We start from the raw sequence: 21,670 nt of genomic DNA on the forward strand, positions 1-21,670 counted from the left end.
GGTGATAGTTGTTGATAGAAGGGCTTTTAGAGTCGCTTAGATGTGAGTAGCTCTCATTTTCCTGCTAAGGCATTCTCTCACACATATTTCAATGGCATGTATTTCTGCCTGAAATATTGTTGGGTAGAGTCCCATCGGAATCGATTTTTTGAATTTAGGCCCATTGATTCCTGCCCCTGCTCTACATTTTTCCAATTTGGACCCATCCATCAGTAAACCATAGCTGAGAGCCAGGCTTGAAAGTGATAGAATTAGTTCTCCAGTCTGTGCGTTCATTAATTATAACTTGAAAGTTCCTGAAGAGTATTGGTTTGGGTGATAGTATATCATCCCTATGAATAATGGGACTATGTAGGAAGTCTTCTAAGATCTTTAAATGTCCTTTCATATCCCCACTTTTAAGTTCAGATATACCTTTTAATCTTAAGGCACTCGAGCGAGCTTCCCTTTCAATCAAGATTGGAAATAATAAAATAAGAATTAACTTAAAATAAGAAATAACTACCATATTTGAGCAATAAACAAAAAATTATTATTGTTCTTGGGGAAAAAATCATTATGTTGGTACAAAAATAAAACTAAAAAAATAATAATAGCAACTAGAGATAAACTTCAATAAAGATTATTCTTTCTCGTAGAAAAGTAAAAATTACACAAGCCAACGAAATTTGATTAAGTTTCTATTTTAATGCACAAATTTTGGCTCTTTTCATGGCAAAATAAGAACTTTATTTGGCGTGAATACAACTTGCTTTGGTCATTTTTATGACTATAAATAAATCTTGAAATTTTATGTTGTTTGTAAGCGTATTGTATATATGCGGCGGGTAACAATTTTACTACTAACGTAAAGAAATTTAACATCTAGAACCCAAAATTTGTGTTGAGTATTCTTATTTTTGAAAGTATGGAAATAAGTTTCCGCCCTCGTAAAAGAGGTGTCGCTGCTGATACTATTTTTGTGTCCGCTCTAGTAATATACTGGTGATTTGGAGGTGTATATGTAAGGTTTCGATCGCAGTATTTGACATTCGTTTCAAGAGTAAAGATCCTTTCTTATCTGATGTCAAAAATGTCTACATTCGTCCCGAAAAAACAGCATTTCCATTATGCTTCATTATTACCTTTTAAAGAAAAGTGCAGCTGAAACGTGTTGTATATTGATCAATATTTACGGTAATCATGCTCCATCTAATCCAACTTGTAAAGAGAGGATTCGACGCTTTCAAAGTGGCAATTTCGACGTGAGTGATAAAGATCGCGAAGAGGCACTGACAAAATTAGAAGATACTCAAATACAACAATTATTGGTTGACGACGCATGTCGAACCCTTGAGAATATATCTAAAGAGTTGGATGTTGATAGATCAACAGTCGGTAAACGTTTGCACGCGATGGGAATGGTTCAGAAAGCAGGTAACTGGGTGCTACATCAATTGAGGCAGAGGGGTATCGAGAGACATTTCGTGGCGTGTGAGATGCTTCTTGAACGGCAGAAAAGAAAAGGTTGTCTGCATCGCATCGTCACTGGCAATGAAAAATGGATCTATTATGATAACCCTAAGTGTCGAAAAAGCTGGAGCCTGCCAGGTGAACCAGGTCCATCGTCAGCGAAAAAAATATTCATGTATTAATGGTTATGTTGTGCATCTGGTGAGATCAGAAGGGTGTCATCTATTATGAACTCCCTAAACCATCTGAAACCATCACTGGCGATCGTTACCGACTGCAGCTAATGCGTTTGAATCCAGCTCTCAAAGAAAAGCGGCCGGAATGGGACGGTAGACATAACAAACTGATGTTACTGCATGACAACGCCAGGTCACACGTTGCTAAATCGGTCAAAAAATATTTAGAGGGACTGAATTGGGAAATCGTGCCCGACCCGCTATATTCCTCAGACATTGCATCTTCGGATTACCATCTGTTCCAATCAATGCAGTCAGTAGTTCACTAGTTCGCAAGCCAAAAGAATGCGAATTTTTCGTCAGAGGAATCCGTATGCTGCCTGAAAGATGGATCATGTATTATTTAATTTTAATTAATTAATTAATTCGTAACTTTGAGTAAGAAAGGACGGAAACTTATTCCCAACCCAATGTATAAACACAAAATTCTAATTATTTTATAGATAAATGTAACCATGAATATTTCTATGAGCAAATTACTTAGCGAAAATTTTTACGCCATTAAATTTCTTTCGTTAGATTCTTGAGTATTTTTTACAAACACCGATTGAGGGTCAATTTATGCTTAAAAAAATAATTAAATTCGTTATGCAGAATATATATATATATATATATATATATATATTATCGTATTTATATATACAATATATATTTAAAAAGAAAAAAACATAAAAATTATAAACTAAAATTCGAAAAGAATACATTTGAAAAGAAAACAAAATCAAAAAGAACTAAAAAATTAACGAGTAAATAGAGGGGATAGATAATAAAATTAAACCACACAAGCTGAGAAAACTCCCATTACCCGTCAGCCAATATCTTGTTGCTGATAATTATACCTGTTTGAAGTTTGCTGTTGTTGCGGCTGTGGCTGTTGTGCTGTTGGTAACTGCGCAGTTGGTTGTTGTAATTGTAATTGTTGCGGATACGCTGGTGGCGGCTGTTGTTGCCGTGCACCAATCACAGCTCCTCCTCCACTCGTTGAAAATGTATCCAATTCCTCGTTGTTCGTTAATTGTAGTTGCTGTTGCGTGGCCTCTAATTGTTGTTGCTCAGCAAGCAGTTTAGCAGTTAAAATTGACACATAAGAACGATAGCGGCGCAACTATTACAAATCGAAAAAAGTCCCGAGTATGAAAGGGGAGAGTGGAAACAAGTATTAGGACAAGCACCTCACCTCATACTGTAAATAGTTCTCTTTTTCTTTGTAATTCTGTAGGGGAAGTCCTTTGTTTGGCAAAGGTCCTTTCTTATGATCTGCGAGAGCAGCTTCTAATTGGGCTAATTGCTGCTCATGCGATTCTAATTGCTCTTTCTATGCAGGAAAAAGGTGAGTCATAAAAAAAGAATTATTTTAAATCTCGTTTAAATTATTTTAATTAATTTTTTTTTAAAGTTTTAATGCCAAACTTTATTTTCTTTTTTTCTTATGTTGAACTTTATTAGCAAATAAAAATCTACATACCATCAAGTACTTTGTGTGTGTGCTGGGAAGTAATGGACGTTGAAAACGTTTCTGACTGCCCACACCACCCTCCAGTGGCGGTGCTGAATATGCGGCGCAAACGAAATTTATCGTCTCCACCCATGATTGTAGCTCTTTGGAATCACTAGTTTGGAATAAGTACTCGGCTTGATCGGCAGTTTGCAATCGGAAAACGTGTTGTTTTTTCGTATAATCGGTAGCCTTGGTGGCCAAAGCATGATGGATGCGTATCGCATTATGCAGGTTATCGGACATCTGTGAAATATTTAGAATTGAAAAATGCAGCGTCTAATTTTATACTGAACATGAAAATGTGCTTCAGTCAGGTTTTGAAGCTTTGAAGGAGACAGCTTTCAAAAAAGTTATTGCCCAAAAAAGTAATAAAACATAATCATATAAGCGAATTATATAAAATAATAAATAAATAAAATATAATCATGTAAACAAAAATTCTCCCTAACTAACCTAAAAAAATTATTTTAAATTTCCTTCGAGTTATTTTCCAAAACGGGGATCATTCCATTTTGACCACAATTTTTGTTGCTTTAAGCACTTTTTTAATTTCCTACAGAATTAATGAATACACTCACCTGGCTTTTACGAAAGCCATGCTCATCTTTGTGCAAGAATAGCACCAAATCACGCAGCGTGCAATAGAACATCTTCCAGGAACGCTTACCGAATGGTGCTAAGGGCAATAAAAAATCGAATTTATGAACAAATATTGTGGGGGAAAATTAGCCATTAAAACTCGTTGAAAATAAAAATCTACTTAGAACTAACTTTTTTTGTAGTTGGAATCGAAACAACACTTGCGCATCACATAACCCTTTTTGTATTCAATCGCCGACGACGATTCTGGTATGTCTAAGAAGGGATTTTGTCCGATTAGGCTGGTGGATGTGCTGTTCTCCACATTATTGTCGGCGCGTTGCTTTTGCAACTCATTGGCATCTTCATCGCTGCAATTTAAAATAAAAAATATTCAAGATATAAGATAAACAAATTAGAGCAAGTAAAATTCGAAATAAAAGCAGCGATCATTAATATTAGTTTATATATTTCATGTAAATAAATAAATAGGTTTTTAGTATTTTCTTACAGCGCCCATTCCAGCGGTTGTGTCTTAATGGCTTGATATAGGTATTTCAAAACGTCTTTGGGGAAGTTTTCGCCGTCGTTCAGTTCGGCCAGGTTTTCAATGAATTCGGCACAAGTCATTTTTCGTCCAATATTCTGGCCATGCAAATCGGTATTCAGAAGCATAATAGCGCAAGTTAAAGTGTGCACAGCATCTTTTCCGAAAATAATAGAAACAAATTAAAATTAATATGATATTGAATAATCAATATAAAATATTAAAAATATGCGTCAACAGAATATAATACATTTATCAACAAAAATATGTATTTTCGATTAGAATCTTCAACTGCATTCTTAACTTCAAGTAAAAGCATTTTGCAAAACAGGTAATTTATTACTTTTAATCCATTCTAAATTTCTCAAAAAGCTGATTCGAAGTAGTTTGAAAAACCGGCATTAAATTCCGTCCGGACAAACCATATTCTTTATACGGATCTGGTGTTGGGCAATACGTATACCAAGTTTGGGAGAGTTTTAGTAAGTCTTCTTTCATCGTATTAAATTTTTCGGGTTTATAATTTGTACCGAATTTGGGTAATTTTGCTTTTTCACATTTTTTAATTTTTTGACATTTAACGTTATATGGGAAATGGGGGTGGTTATCGAACGATTTCACATGTCAAAAAAGCCGTGGATTTTATACGATCTTAAAATTTTTGAGGATTCTCAATGAAGTGAGGAGCAAGTTATAAGTTTGGACGAGGTTTATTAAGTCGTTATCGAAATATAAGCAGTTACAAAAAGTGGGCGTAGCACAGCCCATTTCTTTATTTTTTCGTTTATCACTCTACATTTCGAATGATTTTGCTTCGAGTATAACGTAACGTAAAGATGCCAATTTTTTTCTGAATATTATCGTTATATGGGAAGTGGACTTGGAGTACCACATTTGTGCACCAAGTTTCATTGAAATACATTAGTTTTCCCTTGAGTTATCGAGCGCGCAGACGGACAGATTCACTCACCTTGTGAATTGAATGTTCCCGGATTGCAGTCCAAAAAGCGTTTCGAAAAGTGGACCAGCACACGTTCACGCTCTTGCGTCTCCCCTGACAACGAAAATTGTTGCAAAAATTCGCGCAACGATTGATCCAGCGTTTTTTTTTCGAAATTGAAATACTTTAGGTATTCATCGGCGACAGCGCGGCTGAAGTCGTTGCTAAAAATAAATACAAGATTTTAATGCAAAAAATTTACAATTACTTAAAAGTTGCTAACTAATTTATGAATTTAATATCATTTAAAATATTTGAAATTGAATTAAATCCAGTTAATCCAGTCTACTCACTTTTTACTGAGGTGTCGCGACACATCGCTCTTCTTGAAACCATCCAGTGAGTACAGCCTTTTGGCCAGTCGTATCGCTGACGGCATATCTACAGCCTTTGGTGAGTAATGGTAGGAATGTAACGACTCCACATCGCTACCATCATCTGAGACAGGTGGCGATGAGTCCCGTCCCGTACTGCCACCATCACCCCCCGCTGCTGTCAAAACAGTATTCAATGGCTCCTCTGTCAATGTGGCCAATTCATCTTCGGAGTCTCTCAGTTCGGTGTAGGCCGAGCGTGGTGAAGCATTGTTACTATTATCGATGCCACGCACCTGTATCACTAGTTTATGCTGTTCGGAATTCTGTTGTTGACCCATACCACCAACCTTCTGTTGTTGTTGCAATTGCTGTTGATGAAACGTTTGTGCTTGTAGTTGCGATTGTTGATGGTGCTGTTGCTTTTGTCGAGTTGCCGCCGTATCCGATACGAGTATCGTTGAATCCGAATCACTGGGATCACTAAGTACCATGCCGCCTGCAAGATCGCGAGAGCTCAATAAATTATCATCGTCCTGATAGTCGGGACTAGAAATATTCGAGATGGCTTCGGAGACGCTTTGGTCACAACCGGCACCACCTGCAAAACTATTGTTACCACCACCACTACCATTTCCACCTCCACCACTACCATTACCACTACCAGTAGGACATTGTAACAAACCCATTTGTAAAGCCGTTGTTGCTGTGGTTGCGCTGGTGCCACCGCTCGTGCCACCATTAGCTGCATTTGCTGCCAATTGAAGGTGTTGCTGCTGTTGTTGTTGTTGTTGCTGATGATGACCACCATTATTATTGTTGCTGCATAACGCATAAGCGCCACCAATGCCAAGCGCACCCTTCGAACCAGACGATGACATTACCGAACTTGACACGGATGTAGGTGAGGCGGGGCTGCCAGCTGAATGCTGTGGTGATGAACTTATTGAACTCGAATGCGAGTGTGAATGCGAATGTGAGTGCGAATGGGGGTGTGAATGTGACTGCGAATTCGGTGATGAATTATTGTGGCCGCCATATTGTGCTGCCGAATATTGTTGTTGTTGCTGTTGTATTTGTTGCTGCAGGTGTTGCTGCTGCTGTAATTGTTCTATTTGGTGTGGCGCCAGTGGTGCGTTATATGTCCAAACGATGCGATCACGACTGGAGCCCTGCAGCGGTAGACGAACGGAAGAACAGAGAAAGAGGATAAAATATTAATTAGCAAATTATTCTGTAAAACAGCTAACAATAGCAAAACGAAGTCTGGCTTTTACTACCTATTCTAAATTAAGTTACTAAATTAGTTTCTATACTTGACTAACAATAATAATATACATTTTTTTGTTTTGTTTTCTATTTGGTTTTATTTACAAACAAAAACTGAAAAATAAATATAATCGTTTGAAGTTTTAACTTTTTGAATAAGTATACTTCTGCACCATGATTCAATTATTAAAGGTCTGCTCACTGGTGACATTCGATTTTTGACCCTCCCTTACAAAAGCTTGTATTTAAGAAGGTGAATAAAGTGGAAAATATTAAATCCTTTTTGGTGAAAATGGTAGCAAAAAAGTATTTTCTTACTTAAATGCAAAAAAACTGCGAAAAGGTTTAAAAAATAAATTTTAATTAATATTTGAAAATAAAGAATGGTACAAATAGAAGTTATTTCCAAATCTAATATTAAAACAAGAAATTATTTTACTTAATCTAAGATTGTATTTTATGAATTCATTTTTAAATTTAAAACCGATCGCGAAGTTGCAAAGTTTCGTCAATATGAAACTTTTTTGTTAAAAATAAATAAATAATTGGCACGTACAATTCTGTTAGGAGTTTGGCCGAGATCCTCTTCCTATTTGTAGCACGCGTCTTGATGTTACTCCATAAATGGAAGGACCTACAGTTTTATGTAGAGTTTTTTCATGCTGGTACTGTGCTTTGCTAAGCCTCATCTAGACACGTCATCTATTCATGGGAAGGTGAGCTCATTGGAAACAAGTTCCGTCAATCCCAACTTTTTTACAATGAGGTCTGAAATGTTATCGATCGCGTCGGGACTATCTAAGTGTTCTCAGTGCCGAAACTCTTTGGGAATTGCTGTTTGCAAATTATCTATTCCGTCTAAATCACCACATCATAAGAAATAAAGCTTTGTAAATTCTCCACTCATCGATCTTGGATTGCCTCAATTACTCTATTATGTCATACTACCATAGTCCTGAACATACCGATGAAAACTCTTTAGCGAGTTGTTGCTCGTAAGCAGACCATATTGAAAATGAAATGTTTTTTCTACAAATTTTACTTTTCCTCCACTTTTACTCAAAATTTCTAGAGCTAGCAACCCAGTGTCTTGCTAAGGGAGCCGATTTGTCAAGAGAAAACGAGAAAGCTCCTTACTGAGCAAACCTTTTATCATTGAATCATGACTTATGTATATATTAGGTCGGGTCGATTTGTGGGGAGGCAAAAAAATCCCCCATTGCTCTGTGAAAATCATATTCTATTCTGATGTCCCCCAATTTGGGTCGAACTTTTTAGTTTATTTTCTCATGTAAAGGCCAAAAATGGTGATATTTTGAAATGATTGTATGGGGAACCCCCCAGGGGAGTTCCAGGGGGTGTGCCACTGGCATGGGTGAATCGGCCGTCCAAAGTTAGTGGGGGTTGGTCATACATTTGGACTCGATTGGAGCACTCTAAATGGGTCAAAGTGGGATTTTTCGTTCGACCCAAATTGGGGGACATCAGAATTCGTTTTAGAGGTATGGTCCTTCGGCAAAGTTTCTTATTTTGATCCCTAGAATACGATTTTCACAGAGCAATGAGCGATTTTTAAATCGGCCCGCCCTAGTATATATATATATAATTGGCGCTTACACACTTTTTGGGTGTTTGGCCGAGCTCCTCCTCGTATTTGTGGCGTACGTCTTGATGTTGTTTCACAAATGGAGGAACCTACAGTTTCAAGCCGACTCCGAACACCAGATATTTTTTATGAGGAGCTTTTTCATGGCAGAAATACACTCAGAGGTTTTCTTAATTTTGGTGTTTCACCGAGATTCGAACCTACGTTCTCTCTGAATTCCGAATGGTGCGTGACTAACCAACCCACTCGGCTACGGCGACCGCCAATGCCTGCATACCTGCCGAAAAAACTCACGCACCTCTACTCCTTGTGATTATAAATTTTGGTATCAATTTTTTTATTAAGATATAGATCATTATATAAAAAAGCCATACCAGCCAAAGTTACAAAACTTTGTATGAAAATCAGAAAAATGTACCAAAATTTTCAAATTTGTAATGAGAATTTTTAGAAATATTCTGAGTACGCAGTTTTCATTCAATTTTAGTATAAAAAAGTGGAAGATCAAAAATCGGGTTGATCTCGGTAAATTTGTTTTGCTTTCGGTGTTGAACTTTTCCTCTATATAAAAAATGTGTTTAGAGATGCGTGAGGTTTTTAACGGATGTATTAACTAGTATGGGGGGTGTTTGAATTTATTTAACTGATTAGTTAAAAATAAAAAATAGAAATATAAAAAAAATAACAATTGTTTAGAATTTCTTAAGCACAATTTTTCTTTCATTTTTTATTTTTTTTGTTCAGAAATTAAATCGTTTAGTTCCAGAACACTAAAAGCCCATACTTTTGAAAAAGCAATATTTCTAAATAAAAAAGTGAAGGTATTACATTTATAAATTCAAGAATTTAATTATCTTCATACCACTTTGCAATAAAAAAATGTATGTAAAGGGATATATAATTCAAAAAATAGTGTTTACATAAATTATCTTTACCACGAATTAGTTCATTTAAATTTCTTTTAACTTTACAGATTACACAGTACGGAAAATATCAAATGACACAGAAAAACGCCGACACACTTGATTTTCCATCGCAGCCAGCCAATGCAAAACATTGTATTAATTCGAAAAAAGAAATACAAGATACAAAAAATTTTAATATACACCGATCGGTAATCTACCATCAAAAACTAAGATTACTTCCCTCGGCGTTTTTATGTGCCATTTAGCGTCCCGACAGTGTTATTAATTAAATTTTCAATAAATATTTCCAGATGTTTTGGGATAAAGTGGTAAAAAGTGCAGTACTCCGAACCAAATTGCTTGCGTGCGTGGCCATATTAGCAAACTGTCAGCCTGCCAATAACTTTTTTCGATAGAATTATGGGTATATTTTCTCTTCATAGCAATTCTTTGAAACGAAAAGAAACGGGAGACCTCGTGGTATTATTTAAGCCTCCAAACACCTCAATATAAATAAGTATATGAATTGGTCGTAGTTTAAACAAGAAAATTGGTGCTCAAAAATATTATCTGTGGCAGAAGTGACTCGGAAAGTTAAGACTCACGTTCTGTAGAAGCTAATCGAAGGTAACCCCACAAGGGAGTGCAGAGTTAAAAGTTCCATAAAAGGTCAAATCTTTTGGATGTTCCAAAATAAAGTAAGCCAGAGAATTTAACATTTCTACGAATGCGTCGATTTGACACACGTCTTCTCTGATGAGGCAAATTAAAATGCGTTAAGAAATAAAATCATCGAGTTTGATTTACAGAGAAGATATACAAACATTTCGAATAGCCACAAGAAGTCAAGCACCATCGTTTGGGATGATTTGAACGGCAGTTAAGGTCGATGGACCTTTTTGATGTTCTTGAATTGTGGCTTGTTGCTTATGCATTTTAATATCCTGCATCCGATTGCAATTAAAATTTGGAGTTACGCAAGAAAGCAAGTTTACATGTACGGCCAAAGAGAAGAAGACTTGAAATAATATCTTAGGCCCGTTGCGCTTAATACTTTCTACGGCTGCAGGTATGCAATAGTTGGCGTTTCTGAACATCATCCTAAATTGAAAGCGTGAATTGGGTGAGGGAACTACCCGCCCTATCGCTCTATTTATTTCAAATTTATTGCACATGGTGTACTCTAGCGCACCCCAATAGTGCGGCCAACTATGTAGTATGTAACTTTTTTCAAATTTATGGAACCTTCTATCTCGACAAGCTCTCATAAAAAGTCTTGCTGGTATAAACACAGTTTACTCTTTTTTAGGGAACGCTAAGGGAAATATCATTGCTTGGTTCATCCGTATTTTTTAGAAATGTATTTTTATGGTATTTGTAGAACCCCCGAACTAACAAAAAAAAATTACATATGTGAACTATTTGTAGGTCCCCGCTGTTAAAGTATTTACGTAATGCATTTGTGTGCATTTTATAATTACTTAACTAAATAACTTAATATTTTCCAACTAGCTACTTTTTTAATAATAAACTACTTAAATGGAAAGAGGCAACAGATAACAAATAATAAACTACGGCTAAACACATTTCTACATAAGACTCATAAGTGCATGCGCCACCTATGTACAACATAAATACAGCAATTTGATAGGGAACAACAGAAAATGCTTGAGAATGATTTGATAAAGCGAAAACTAAGCGTCTATTTTAAACAAGTATAAGTATGGAGTATTTCCTTATTTTCTTAATTTGTTTCATTATTTATTTAACGCTACAATCTATTATATATCTCTCAACCTTTTTGTGAGCAAATTCAGCTGTTGTGGTTGTGGTTATTGCTTTTGCAGTTTTTATTATTGTCATAGTGCATGCAGTAGTTGTTATTGTAGAAGGAGTATTAGTAGAAATAGCTGTTGTTTCATTAGTGTTACTAACTGTAGGATCAGAACAGGTTGTATTAGAGATAGTAGTAGTAGTGGCAATGTTTTGAATATTAATTGTATTGGTATTGTTGTTGTTATTATTGTTTTTGTGTCCGCTTTCTTCTGGTGTTGCTGCTGGTGTTTGTGCTGCATCTGCGCTTGACGCATCCAAAACGATACGTGGTATGCTAATGCGCACTTTGCGGCGTCGCCTATTGAAAATATCTCGTTGACTGAGGAGCGTTGATTCGGGCGATGATACCAGCAGAGTAGGCGAAGATGAGGGCGAAGAGGAGGAAGCAGCCGCTGCTGCTGCCGTAGCAGCATTCAGAAGCGCTGTCTTCAAAGCCGCCGATGATGGCGATGATGATGTAGATGATGAAATAGATGTAGCGAATGGTGAGAAAGTGGAGCTGCGTTTCGTTGTTGATTTCATTGTTGCTTTGTTCAGGTGGTTAGTAGGTGTAGAAGTAGTAATAGATGGCTAAAAGACAACATACATACATACACAGAGAGACAACGACAAAAAAAAATTATTATATAAAAACAAAAAATTGTGAACAAATTAAAACCGTAAGGATAAAAAATAAATAATACAATACAGTACAATACAAAAGGTTCGAGTTAAGTGTATAATTGTTAATTGAAAAATTTAGTTATTTTCGTTTTATACACACATTTTTTTGCATGTAGGAGTATGTTTGTGGCATTTAGGCATTTTAACATATAACAAATGTAATTGTGTTAAAAAGAGAGTGGAGAGGAAAAGAAATAAACAAAAAGACATAACAACGTTAGAGAGTGACATAGACAATGTGTATAAATATTAGTAATTGTAGTAGAGCAAGAGTTTTAACAGTTCAACAGCAACAGGTTTAAAGCTTTCAAGTTTAGCTACTGAAATAAAAAATGAAAATTGGATATATTTTTTATGGAATGTTCTTAGGAGCAAAGAAATTGGGTATTAACTAAAAATGTATTTTTATATAAGGAACAATTATACTTAAATATATACGAGTACATATGCATGTTGTCAGCGTCGAAAGAAAGTTTACACCACATATTAATATTAACTGGTTTTGACTAATTATAAATTTTTTTATTTTTTAAGAAAATACTACCACAAAAACTATTCAATGCAAAGTTTGTATATATGTATTTTATAAAACTTCGGTAAATTTTAATAAAAATTTCAAACTTTTTAGTCTTAATTTTTAGAAAGATTCTGGGTATGCAATTTTATAGCCCATTAAATTTTATTATATTATATAAATTTACATGGTCCGGCACTCGAAGTGAAACCAACTTCAGACCGCTGAAGTGCATCAGCTGTCTGTTAGTTGGCTAAATGACAGTCAAGAGTATTGTTTACAAGCGCGCGTTTCTCTCGCATATTGCTGAGAGTAAACACGAAAAAAGAAAATCAGTAATGCATTTCGAACGTAATATGGTGATTGCATTACATTTGGCTGGAAAATCACAACCGGCGATCGTGAAAAGACTGCAACGTCACGTGAAACGGTTCCAAAAGTGAAGAGGCGACTTGAGCGAAATCCCCGGTGAAGTGACAATCAAATGGCGAGAGAACTGAAAATATCTGACCGTAACATCCGCCGCATACTGAAAAATGATCTCTAAGACAAGCCTTACAAGATCCAAAAGGCGCATGATCTCACACCAAAGTAGCAACAAGGCCGAAAGCGGTCAATTTCCAAACATTGTGTTTTCTGACGAGAAAATTTTTCCAATTGAGCAATTCGTAAACTCCCAAACGATAGGGTTTATTTGTCCGACCATTCATACGAGAATTTGATTCATGGATTGGCCACCAGAAGACAGCAACCGCCACAGGTAATGGTTTGGGCCGCTGTAACCGCAGATGGGTGCTCTCCAATCGTTTTCATTGAGCCTGGCATCAAGGTAAAAGCGAAATATTATCGGGAAAGTATACTATTATGGAGGTTGCTTTGAAGCCGTGGGCAGACAAACATTTCGGTGGCAGACCATGGACGTTTGAACAGGATTCGGCACCGTCTCACAAAGCTCGAGTAAAGTAAGAATGGCTTAGAAACAACGTTCCAAACTTCATAACGCCCGCACAATGTCTCTCAAATTCACCAGACGCGCATTCGATGGCCATTTTGGAGAGTAAGGTCCGAACTAAAAGATTCACCAGCCTCGAGGCGCTGAAATAAGTCGTTGTCAGCGAGAGGGCCAAAATACCTGTAAGTCACATATGGGGCAGCTTGCGATTCGTTTCTGGACCGTCTCAAGGCCATAGTCAAGGCAAAAGGTGTTCATACCGAGCAAAAGTAAATTGATTCTTAATGTTGTATTATTTTCACACATTTTTTAATTTGAATTGAATAAAAGTAATTTTCCGAACTAAATTTATGGCCTTTTTAATTCGTTACACTTCCTGAGCGCACCCGGTATAACAAAGTGCAGGTTTCACGTGTGTAAAAACTTTCGAAACATTTTTTTCCTAGGGTGTTGCGCATTTTCTTCCACATAATAAATAAAAACATTTTTGGCATTTTGAATTTTGAGCAACTGCATATCCAGTATAATTTTGTTGAAATCCTTACTAGGAAGTTTAAGATTTTGATCAAAATGTGTCAAAGTTTGGGGCTTTGTGTTATATGGTTTTTACTGTAGCATAAACATACATATACAGTCCGCAAAAAAATATAGAACCTCGATACTTTTACCTGTCTTGACTATTTTTTTTTAACATTCCTTATTCTTTTATAAAATATTAGCACACTTTGTCTAACAAAAAAGTATATAAATGTAAAGTGGCTAGAACATACCGTTTATTTTTTATAAATGTTTTCCGTGACGGGAAAATGTTTCTCCATATTAAAAAAATCGTGGATGAAGAAAATGCGCAATACCGTCGGTATAAAAAAATTATCAAAAATCAACGAGAATTTTGAGCCACTTTCATCTTACTTTTTATTATACCAAAATTTCATGGGCTATGATACTGCCAACCCAATTTATGTAGTTTCTAATTTCTGATTAAAAATTCTGAATTTTGGTGAACATTTAACGAATTTTTATATATCTCATACCAAGTTTAAAACTAGGCTTAATATGGTCTTTAATGTATAATGAACTATATTTTTATAAAAGATAATTTTATCTAAAAAATATATCGATAAATAGTCAAAATTCGTCAAAATGGTGAAGTGCTAAATTATTTCCGCAGGCTGTAAATAAATAAATGGTCAAAATCTGTCAATACGTGGAGCCGATTTTCTTTTGACGCTGACAATACATATCAATACATACGTGATCACTACATAGTACGCAAACATTCTTTTTGTTATATATCTGGCCAAGCGTTTTCTCCCATTTGTGGTGAGTTCTGCGGTTTGTTAGCACCTCCTACTGATAGTTGATTTTTAATGAGAAACTTACTCAAGGTAAATACTCTCTCGAAACTGTGTCATTGGCTGCCGAGGGGCGACCGCTATTAGAAAAAACTTGCCATATCATTTGTAAACACGGAAAATCCCACTCAGTTACGGCAGGGTTTTCAATAAATGTTGTATTACAAATAGAGGACACATTTTATGTCGACTCGGAGAGGCAAATGATTCTCAATGAAAAACTTTTTCAGTACAATACAAACTATCGTCAGCCTAGTGACAGCCACTATTAGAAAAAACTTTTTATATTGACAGTGGGCATCGAAGCCGGGATTCAAAGCAACTGGTGGTGAAATAGTCATTAATAATAATATAGTTTTGTACTTAAAAAACTTTTAAAAGCTTTTAAAAGAAAATACTTTTAATTTTTTAATTGTTATGCCCACCACAGTTCGAACCTCAGTCTTCTGGAGTAATTGCTTATATGGTGGAGTAAGTTTAAAATATGTTGTAGATAAATTCTATAATATATATATTAGTTTTGCTTTTCAAGTTGGATCTGTGATATTCATTCAATGTTGAATATGTAGATTTTTAAGAGTACAAGCTTAAAACTTTTTGATGCTCTTGATTTTGGGTTTACAACAATTAACAACTTGCCGAATTCGTAATAAACCAAAATATTAAAAATTTCGTGTGAAGTACGTTACGTTAATGGAAAAAAGGCATATTTGTCCATTATACTTCAGACATAGGATAGGAGATTTTGTTTAATTACTTCTCTTCAAACTTAATTGACTCCTTAATGAACCTGACAATATTGATCGAGGGTTAGATAAGATAATTTGTACTTTCACAGCACTCTTATTCAAAAATGTGCAACCTTAATCTAGCAAAAGTCGGACAAATAATATCTTCATCTACACACTAGACACTTATGTATATTGGCTGATAACGACCATATTGCGCCCCCCTTTAGTTCGAGAGAGTACTTGAATTACTATACGAAGATACAAGTAATTCTAGGAAATATTTTATATGTTTATGGAATAAACACAGAAAATTACAATGGACGCCGATTTGATTCTTGACACTTTTTGAACTAGTAAACTGTGTTCGTCAAAAAGAAAAAAAATAAATAATAATAATTAATTTATCCAAGAAACTTTACTTGTTAGAAAATCGTATACGATTTCATAATCAGCGTCAAAAGTTACCTAAAAACAGTTTTCGGCCGCTTGAGTAAAAAAAAACAGTACAATCTGGTGTATGTTGTACATTTGCATATTTTTGTGTGATTTTTAGTACCAAAGTATTTTTATTGTATATAGAAGATCTAGCTTCAGACTACAAAGTTTAAAATGTGTAAATTGAAATAAAGCAACAAGAAGTATTTCCACTAACAAGCCATTTTTGATGTAAATAAAGTTGTGCTAATTGTAAAAAGTAACGACACTTTAAATAAATTAAATATTTTTTGAGTTCCCTTTAGGCACAATTTGTTACAGCTTCTCAAACAAAAATTTCAATTAGCATAATTTTGCAAGCAAAAATTCCGCCAAAACAATGCAACACATACAATCAATCATAGGGACAACAATACAAAAATTGTCTAAAAAATTTTTTTTTTTTCAACAACCATTTGAATAAAACAAAATTGCTATGAATTTTTAATAACGAAACAAAAATAAGAAAATCACATTTTCAAGCTAACTTGAAACAGTAATTAAGATTAAATAGATTCGTATGAAATCAATTGGCAAAATATTCGATATTGTATATATACTTAAAATCTATTTTTTATTTTAGTCTTAAAGATACAACCTCTTCAATTATAAGAATGCAATACACTTTTTTGTACAATAACAATAATTTTTTGGATCAAGACTTCATAAGACCAGTTTAAAAGTATCCCACATTTTTTAATAATTCCATACAATTTTCTCAAATGCATCTTTAGACATCCAATGCTAGGCACATAGAAATGGCGTCTTGTTTCACCTATTTTAATTTTAATCCTTCCTAATTTTCACTCTAGGAGACTGATTCTTATAAACGTCCAATCTAACAACTCTACCATTATTCAACTAATTTTGATCACAACTCCCTTCCTTTACACCCATGACTTACCTGCGAGTCTTCAGAGTCTTGTCTTGTATCCAGCAACGTATTCAGTGAACTATTCACATCCTCGTCAATGTCGATCGGTATTACGGCAGCCATGCCTTCACGCTGTACTTGTTGCAAATGATCCTCGGATTTGCTAGTACGAAAACCAGCCGAATCGCATGTACGCACGACACCATTGTGTCGCCGCACCACACCATCATGGCCGGCGGTGCCACCACCGCCCACTGCGCCCAGACTCGATGGCTCTGGACTGGTGGGTACTGAGTTTGCTGTATCCTTATCAATCAATGGGGTGGACAGCGAAATCGGTGAGGTGGGCACTGAGAAAGAAGTTTCATCGGGTGAGGTGTTTATGCCGGCCATGCCGTCGCTTTTCACCGTCGCCGATGAGGAAGTCGAGCCACCTGAACCGCGTTGCTGTTGCCGATGATGTTGTTGCTGTTGGTGATGGGGTTGATGGTGGTGGTGGTGGTAGTGTTGGCGCGCACAATCGACCGAATCGTAGGCGCCGCCGCCTCCACTAGCGCGCACCACACTTTGAGCGTGTTTGTAATGCGCAGCAGCGGCTTTATGTTTGAGGGCGCGCAACCGTTGCTTCGCCGATGCCGATGTGAGCGAATTCGAAGAGTAATCTTCGTCTTCGTGCTCTGCAGCACAGCCATCTTCGCCTTCAGCATCGAAGTCCTCACCTTCGCCGTCACCGTCCTCGTCATCGTCGTCGCCATAATGCGTCACCAGGCACTGCCGATCGCTTGCGTCATCATCTCCGCACACGTCCCCGGCACCAATTCCGCCACTATTGTATGTTTCGATGTTTGTGATGTCGTAGTGGGTTTGATCCTCCTCGTTTTCCTCGATGTCGGCGACTTCGTCGTGTTCGTAACTGCTGTGTTGCTGTTGGTGACTGTATTGATGTCGACGCACTGAATACTGTTTATGTTGTTGATATCGTTGCCTGCGATTATTTTCGCCGCCTGTTTCCTCGTCGTCACGCTCTAGCTCTTCGCACAACAACAGTGTGTCGTCTTTGCGCGGATCATCACCTGTCACGCCCACACCACCTCCGACGCCCCCACCACTGTTACTGTTATTGTAACTATTGTTAATGCTATCCAACTGTTGTTGTAGTAAATGATGATGCGGTTGTTGGTGACGTCTTCTGCCGCGGTCTTTCTGGTGGTGTGCCGACTCAGAACTTCCCGTATGGGTGGGTGAATCCACCGAAGAGGATGATGTGGGCGATGATTCACCAGAGGCGCGAGGCGCTAGGGTACCGTTGGCGCGCGCAGCCACGACAGCACGTTGTGGTGAGTCACGCAAACTGTCAATCTGTAGGAAAGGGAGCAAAAACAAAATTATTAAACCCATTGCAAATGAGATACTGCAATAAGCATTAACGAACCTTCTTTGCGTGCCCTGGCAGTAGATTACTACTTTGTGATGTCCTCGATAAATTTAATATCAGTTCACCAGTCATCATGTACGCTTCAAAACGTGGCGCCTTCGCTGGCTGCGGTGGCGCCGAATTAGGCTCAGCGTCACGTTCGCTTTGTTGTTGTGTTGCTTGTGAAAAACGTGTGCTGCCGCCGCTATAACTGTTCGAATGCTGTAAATGCGCACTATTACTTCCACCCACGCAAACACCTGTTGCTGACGCTGTCGTTACGTGGCCGCTTGTAGGTGTGTTACCGTTAGTGGTGGCCGAACCCACCGTGCCAGCCTTCGTAGGAATTTGTGATGGCCGTGGTCGCTTATGCTGTGGCGAATGTTGTACGGGTGGCTTCTGTGGTGCTTTCAAAGCAGTTGGAATGCGCGATGGACGACATGTGGGGGATGTGCAAGTAGCTCCACCCGCGCCTCCACCACCACCAGTAGTCGTTGCTGAAGCATTTATATCACCAAATTGTAGCTGAGCTGACGAAGCGGAAGAACTGCGACTGTGATTGCCCTGTTGTTGTTGGCTAGCCCCAGGCGTTGGCAGCGAACCCTGGCGGTGTGGCAAGTGTGTGGGAGATTTAGGGTAGCGTATCGCAGGCGAAGATGATGAATTTGAGTTGCTATTATGTGACGGTTCATAAGAGTCCTGTAGCGATAAAGAGCGATGATGTGTAGTTGGTGATCGACAACTCGATACTTTGTAATCGTAAATGTGCGGAGATGGTTCGATGTCTTCGTAATGGGGATTTTTTGTATTAGCCAGCTGTTCTTTGAGACGTGCCTTCAATTTGGGATCTGTAGAAGTTAATCAAGATTGATTAAGAATTAAATTTCGAAAGAAATAGAGAGAATGGGGAAAAAAGCTTACCTCGACGCAATTCCAATGTGACCGAGTCATCGGATAGACGTAAGCACTTCAAAACTGTTGGAAGTTGTTAGGATGAAGGGAATTGTTCGATAAATGCAACAGCAAAATTAGAACACGGAAAGAAACATAAAAGTAAATTAAAAAGAATGATAAAAAAAGAACGATTAAAAATAACAAAATAAATGGTCTTAGAAAAGTGACGCCTAGATGTCAGTAGTGAATAATTCCTAGACGATACCTTTTTATGGCATCTTTGGCATTTCCGAGTAGGCAGATGTACAATTTTAACCATGGATATTAAGATAAGAATTGAACCTAACAGATCATTATCACCACAGAAACTTCGTCAATTGGTTATTTGAACAAGATATATTTTTATGAGGAGCTTTTTCATGGCAGAAATACACTCGGAGGTTTGGCATTGCCTGCCGAGGGTGACCGCTATTAGAAAAATGTGTTTTTTTTAATTTTGGTGTTTCACCGAGATTCGAACTAACGTTCTCTCTGTGAATTCCGGATGGTAGTCACGCACCAACCCATTCGGCTACGGGGAAAAATCATTACATCCACTAAAATGTACACCAAACAGGGTGTGGTTTTTAGGCTGGAGGAATAATGGGCCCGTTTTTCTTCGAAGATGAAAATGAAAGAGCTGTTACTGTCAATGGACATCGCTATAGACAGCTCATTCAAGATTTTTCTGGCCTGAGTTTGAAGAAATAGACATAGATGATTTTGATTTGGATGGTGCCACAAAACACACAACACGGAAAATCAGCGCATTATTACCTAAGTTTTCCGGTTGATTAATTTCACGTAATGGTAACATAAATAGTAGATTATGCAATCTAGCTCCACTAGACTACTTTATGTAGGATTTCTTGAAAAGTAAAGATATAGACAAACTCATAGTGAACTTTTAAATGATGTAATTTTTCATACGGAGGATGGTTCCAGGTGTAGAAGTCCACGCAAGTAGGGAAAGTAATTGATTGCCAGTCACTTGAGAGTGGCCTCGGATGAGAACGCCCTTCTCTGATGATGACCCCTGCAAACGAACTAAGGCTAAGATTTGGGGGCGCACAGCTGGAATGTCCGGTCCCTTAATGAGGAAGATGCCTCTGACCGGCTGGTTGATATCCTCGTAGAAGCAAAGGCTGATATTCAAGAGATGCAATGGACGGGGCAAGGCAAGAAGAACATTGGACCTTGCTACGTCTGTAAAGGATCACAAATTTATAGTGAGAGAGGCTTCGTCGTCTAGTACTTACTTTTGTTCACTCCGGTGGACGAGCGTCTGGCAATAATCGGCATCAAAGCGAAATTTTTCGACATTTCGCTCATTTGCGCCCATGCCCCTAAGAAAGAGAAATACGATGGAGCCAAAGATTGCTTCTACGGGCGCTGCCTCGCCCCGACATAAAAATCGTGCTTGGCTACTTAGTATTGAAGAGGGTGGGCGAGGAGAAAAATGTTGGTCCCACGGTCGGAAAATTCAGCTTACACAACGAAACATCCCGTAACGGACATGGGCTGATCGACTAAATACACTAAACTATGTCCCTGCTTATATAAAACGCGGGATTAGTCTTCTACATATCGCGTGTAAGGATCTAGCGAGTATACTACCAACCGATTGGACCTTATCAGTGTGGCTAGACCTGGAAAATCTACAATCGACCAGATATTCATAATACGTAAAGTCTTAGAAAAGATCCATGAAAGAAGAAACGATGAACAGAAGTTGCCTATATGACGAGATGTATGAATTTGTTATCCTTGCAAAACTAATACGGCTATGCAAAATGGCGTTGCTCAATACCAGTAACGCCGTCAGAATTGGGAAGGACCTCTCCAAGCCGTTTGATACTAAACGAGGTTTCAGACAGGGTGACTCGCTGTCGTGTGACTTCTTTAACCTGATACTGCAAAATACTTAATCATTCAGGCACAATTTTCTCTAAGGGCGTACAATTGTTAGCGTATGCCGATGATTTTGAAATTATCGGCCTTAACAACCGCGATATTAGTTCTGCTTTTTCCAAACTGTATAGATAAAGAAGCAAAGCGAATGAGTCTGGTGGTGAAGGAGGACAAAATTAAGCACCTCCTGCCATCAATCAAACGGTTGGCGCACTGACGTATCGGCACCCACGCCATTGTTGACAGTTATGATTTCGAGGTTTTAAGAGACTTCGTTTATTTAAGAACCAGCATTAACACTGATACCACTGTCAGCCTTAGGATCAAACGTAGAATCTCTCGGCCAATAAGTGCTTCTTTGGATTAAGTACGCAACTAAGTAGTAGAGTCCTCTCTCGACGAACAAAACTAACATTTTATAAGTCTCTCACCATACTCGTCCTATCGTATGGCGCAGAAGCTTGGACGATGACAATATCCGATGAGGCATCCCTTGGAGTGTTTGTAAAAAAGATTCTGGGGAAGATTTTTGGACCTTTGCATGTTAGCGGCAGCGAGTATCGCAGGCGATGGAACAATGAGTTGTATGAGCTTTCGACGACATAGA

General features: G+C 37.6%; 1 protein-coding gene across 4 annotated transcripts in view; it reads right to left on the bottom strand.

Moving 5' to 3' along the window:
• The window catches only part of LOC128871832 (PH and SEC7 domain-containing protein), a 113,435-nt gene that overhangs the window by 13,949 nt on the left and 77,816 nt on the right, over positions 1 to 21,670 (bottom strand). For 3 of the 4 annotated variants that reach the window (XM_054113929.1, XM_054113928.1, XM_054113927.1), the window contains 11 exons: positions 19,141 to 19,194; positions 18,238 to 19,067; positions 16,836 to 18,164; positions 5,606 to 6,798; positions 5,283 to 5,476; positions 4,277 to 4,469; positions 3,958 to 4,136; positions 3,765 to 3,862; positions 3,154 to 3,429; positions 2,866 to 3,003; positions 2,528 to 2,793 (listed from right to left, as the gene is read on the bottom strand). In XM_054113929.1, the coding sequence (XP_053969904.1) occupies positions 2,528 to 2,793; positions 2,866 to 3,003; positions 3,154 to 3,429; positions 3,765 to 3,862; positions 3,958 to 4,136; positions 4,277 to 4,469; positions 5,283 to 5,476; positions 5,606 to 6,798; positions 16,836 to 18,164; positions 18,238 to 19,067; positions 19,141 to 19,194 (4,750 nt within the window). The remainder of the gene's footprint in view (positions 1 to 2,527; positions 2,794 to 2,865; positions 3,004 to 3,153; positions 3,430 to 3,764; positions 3,863 to 3,957; positions 4,137 to 4,276; positions 4,470 to 5,282; positions 5,477 to 5,605; positions 6,799 to 16,835; positions 18,165 to 18,237; positions 19,068 to 19,140; positions 19,195 to 21,670) is intronic. The other variant, XM_054113930.1, reaches the window with a different exon arrangement.

Source organism: Anastrepha ludens, chromosome 2, assembly GCF_028408465.1.
Source record: "Anastrepha ludens isolate Willacy chromosome 2, idAnaLude1.1, whole genome shotgun sequence".
In the NCBI taxonomy this organism is placed as follows: Eukaryota; Metazoa; Arthropoda; class Insecta; order Diptera; family Tephritidae; genus Anastrepha; species Anastrepha ludens.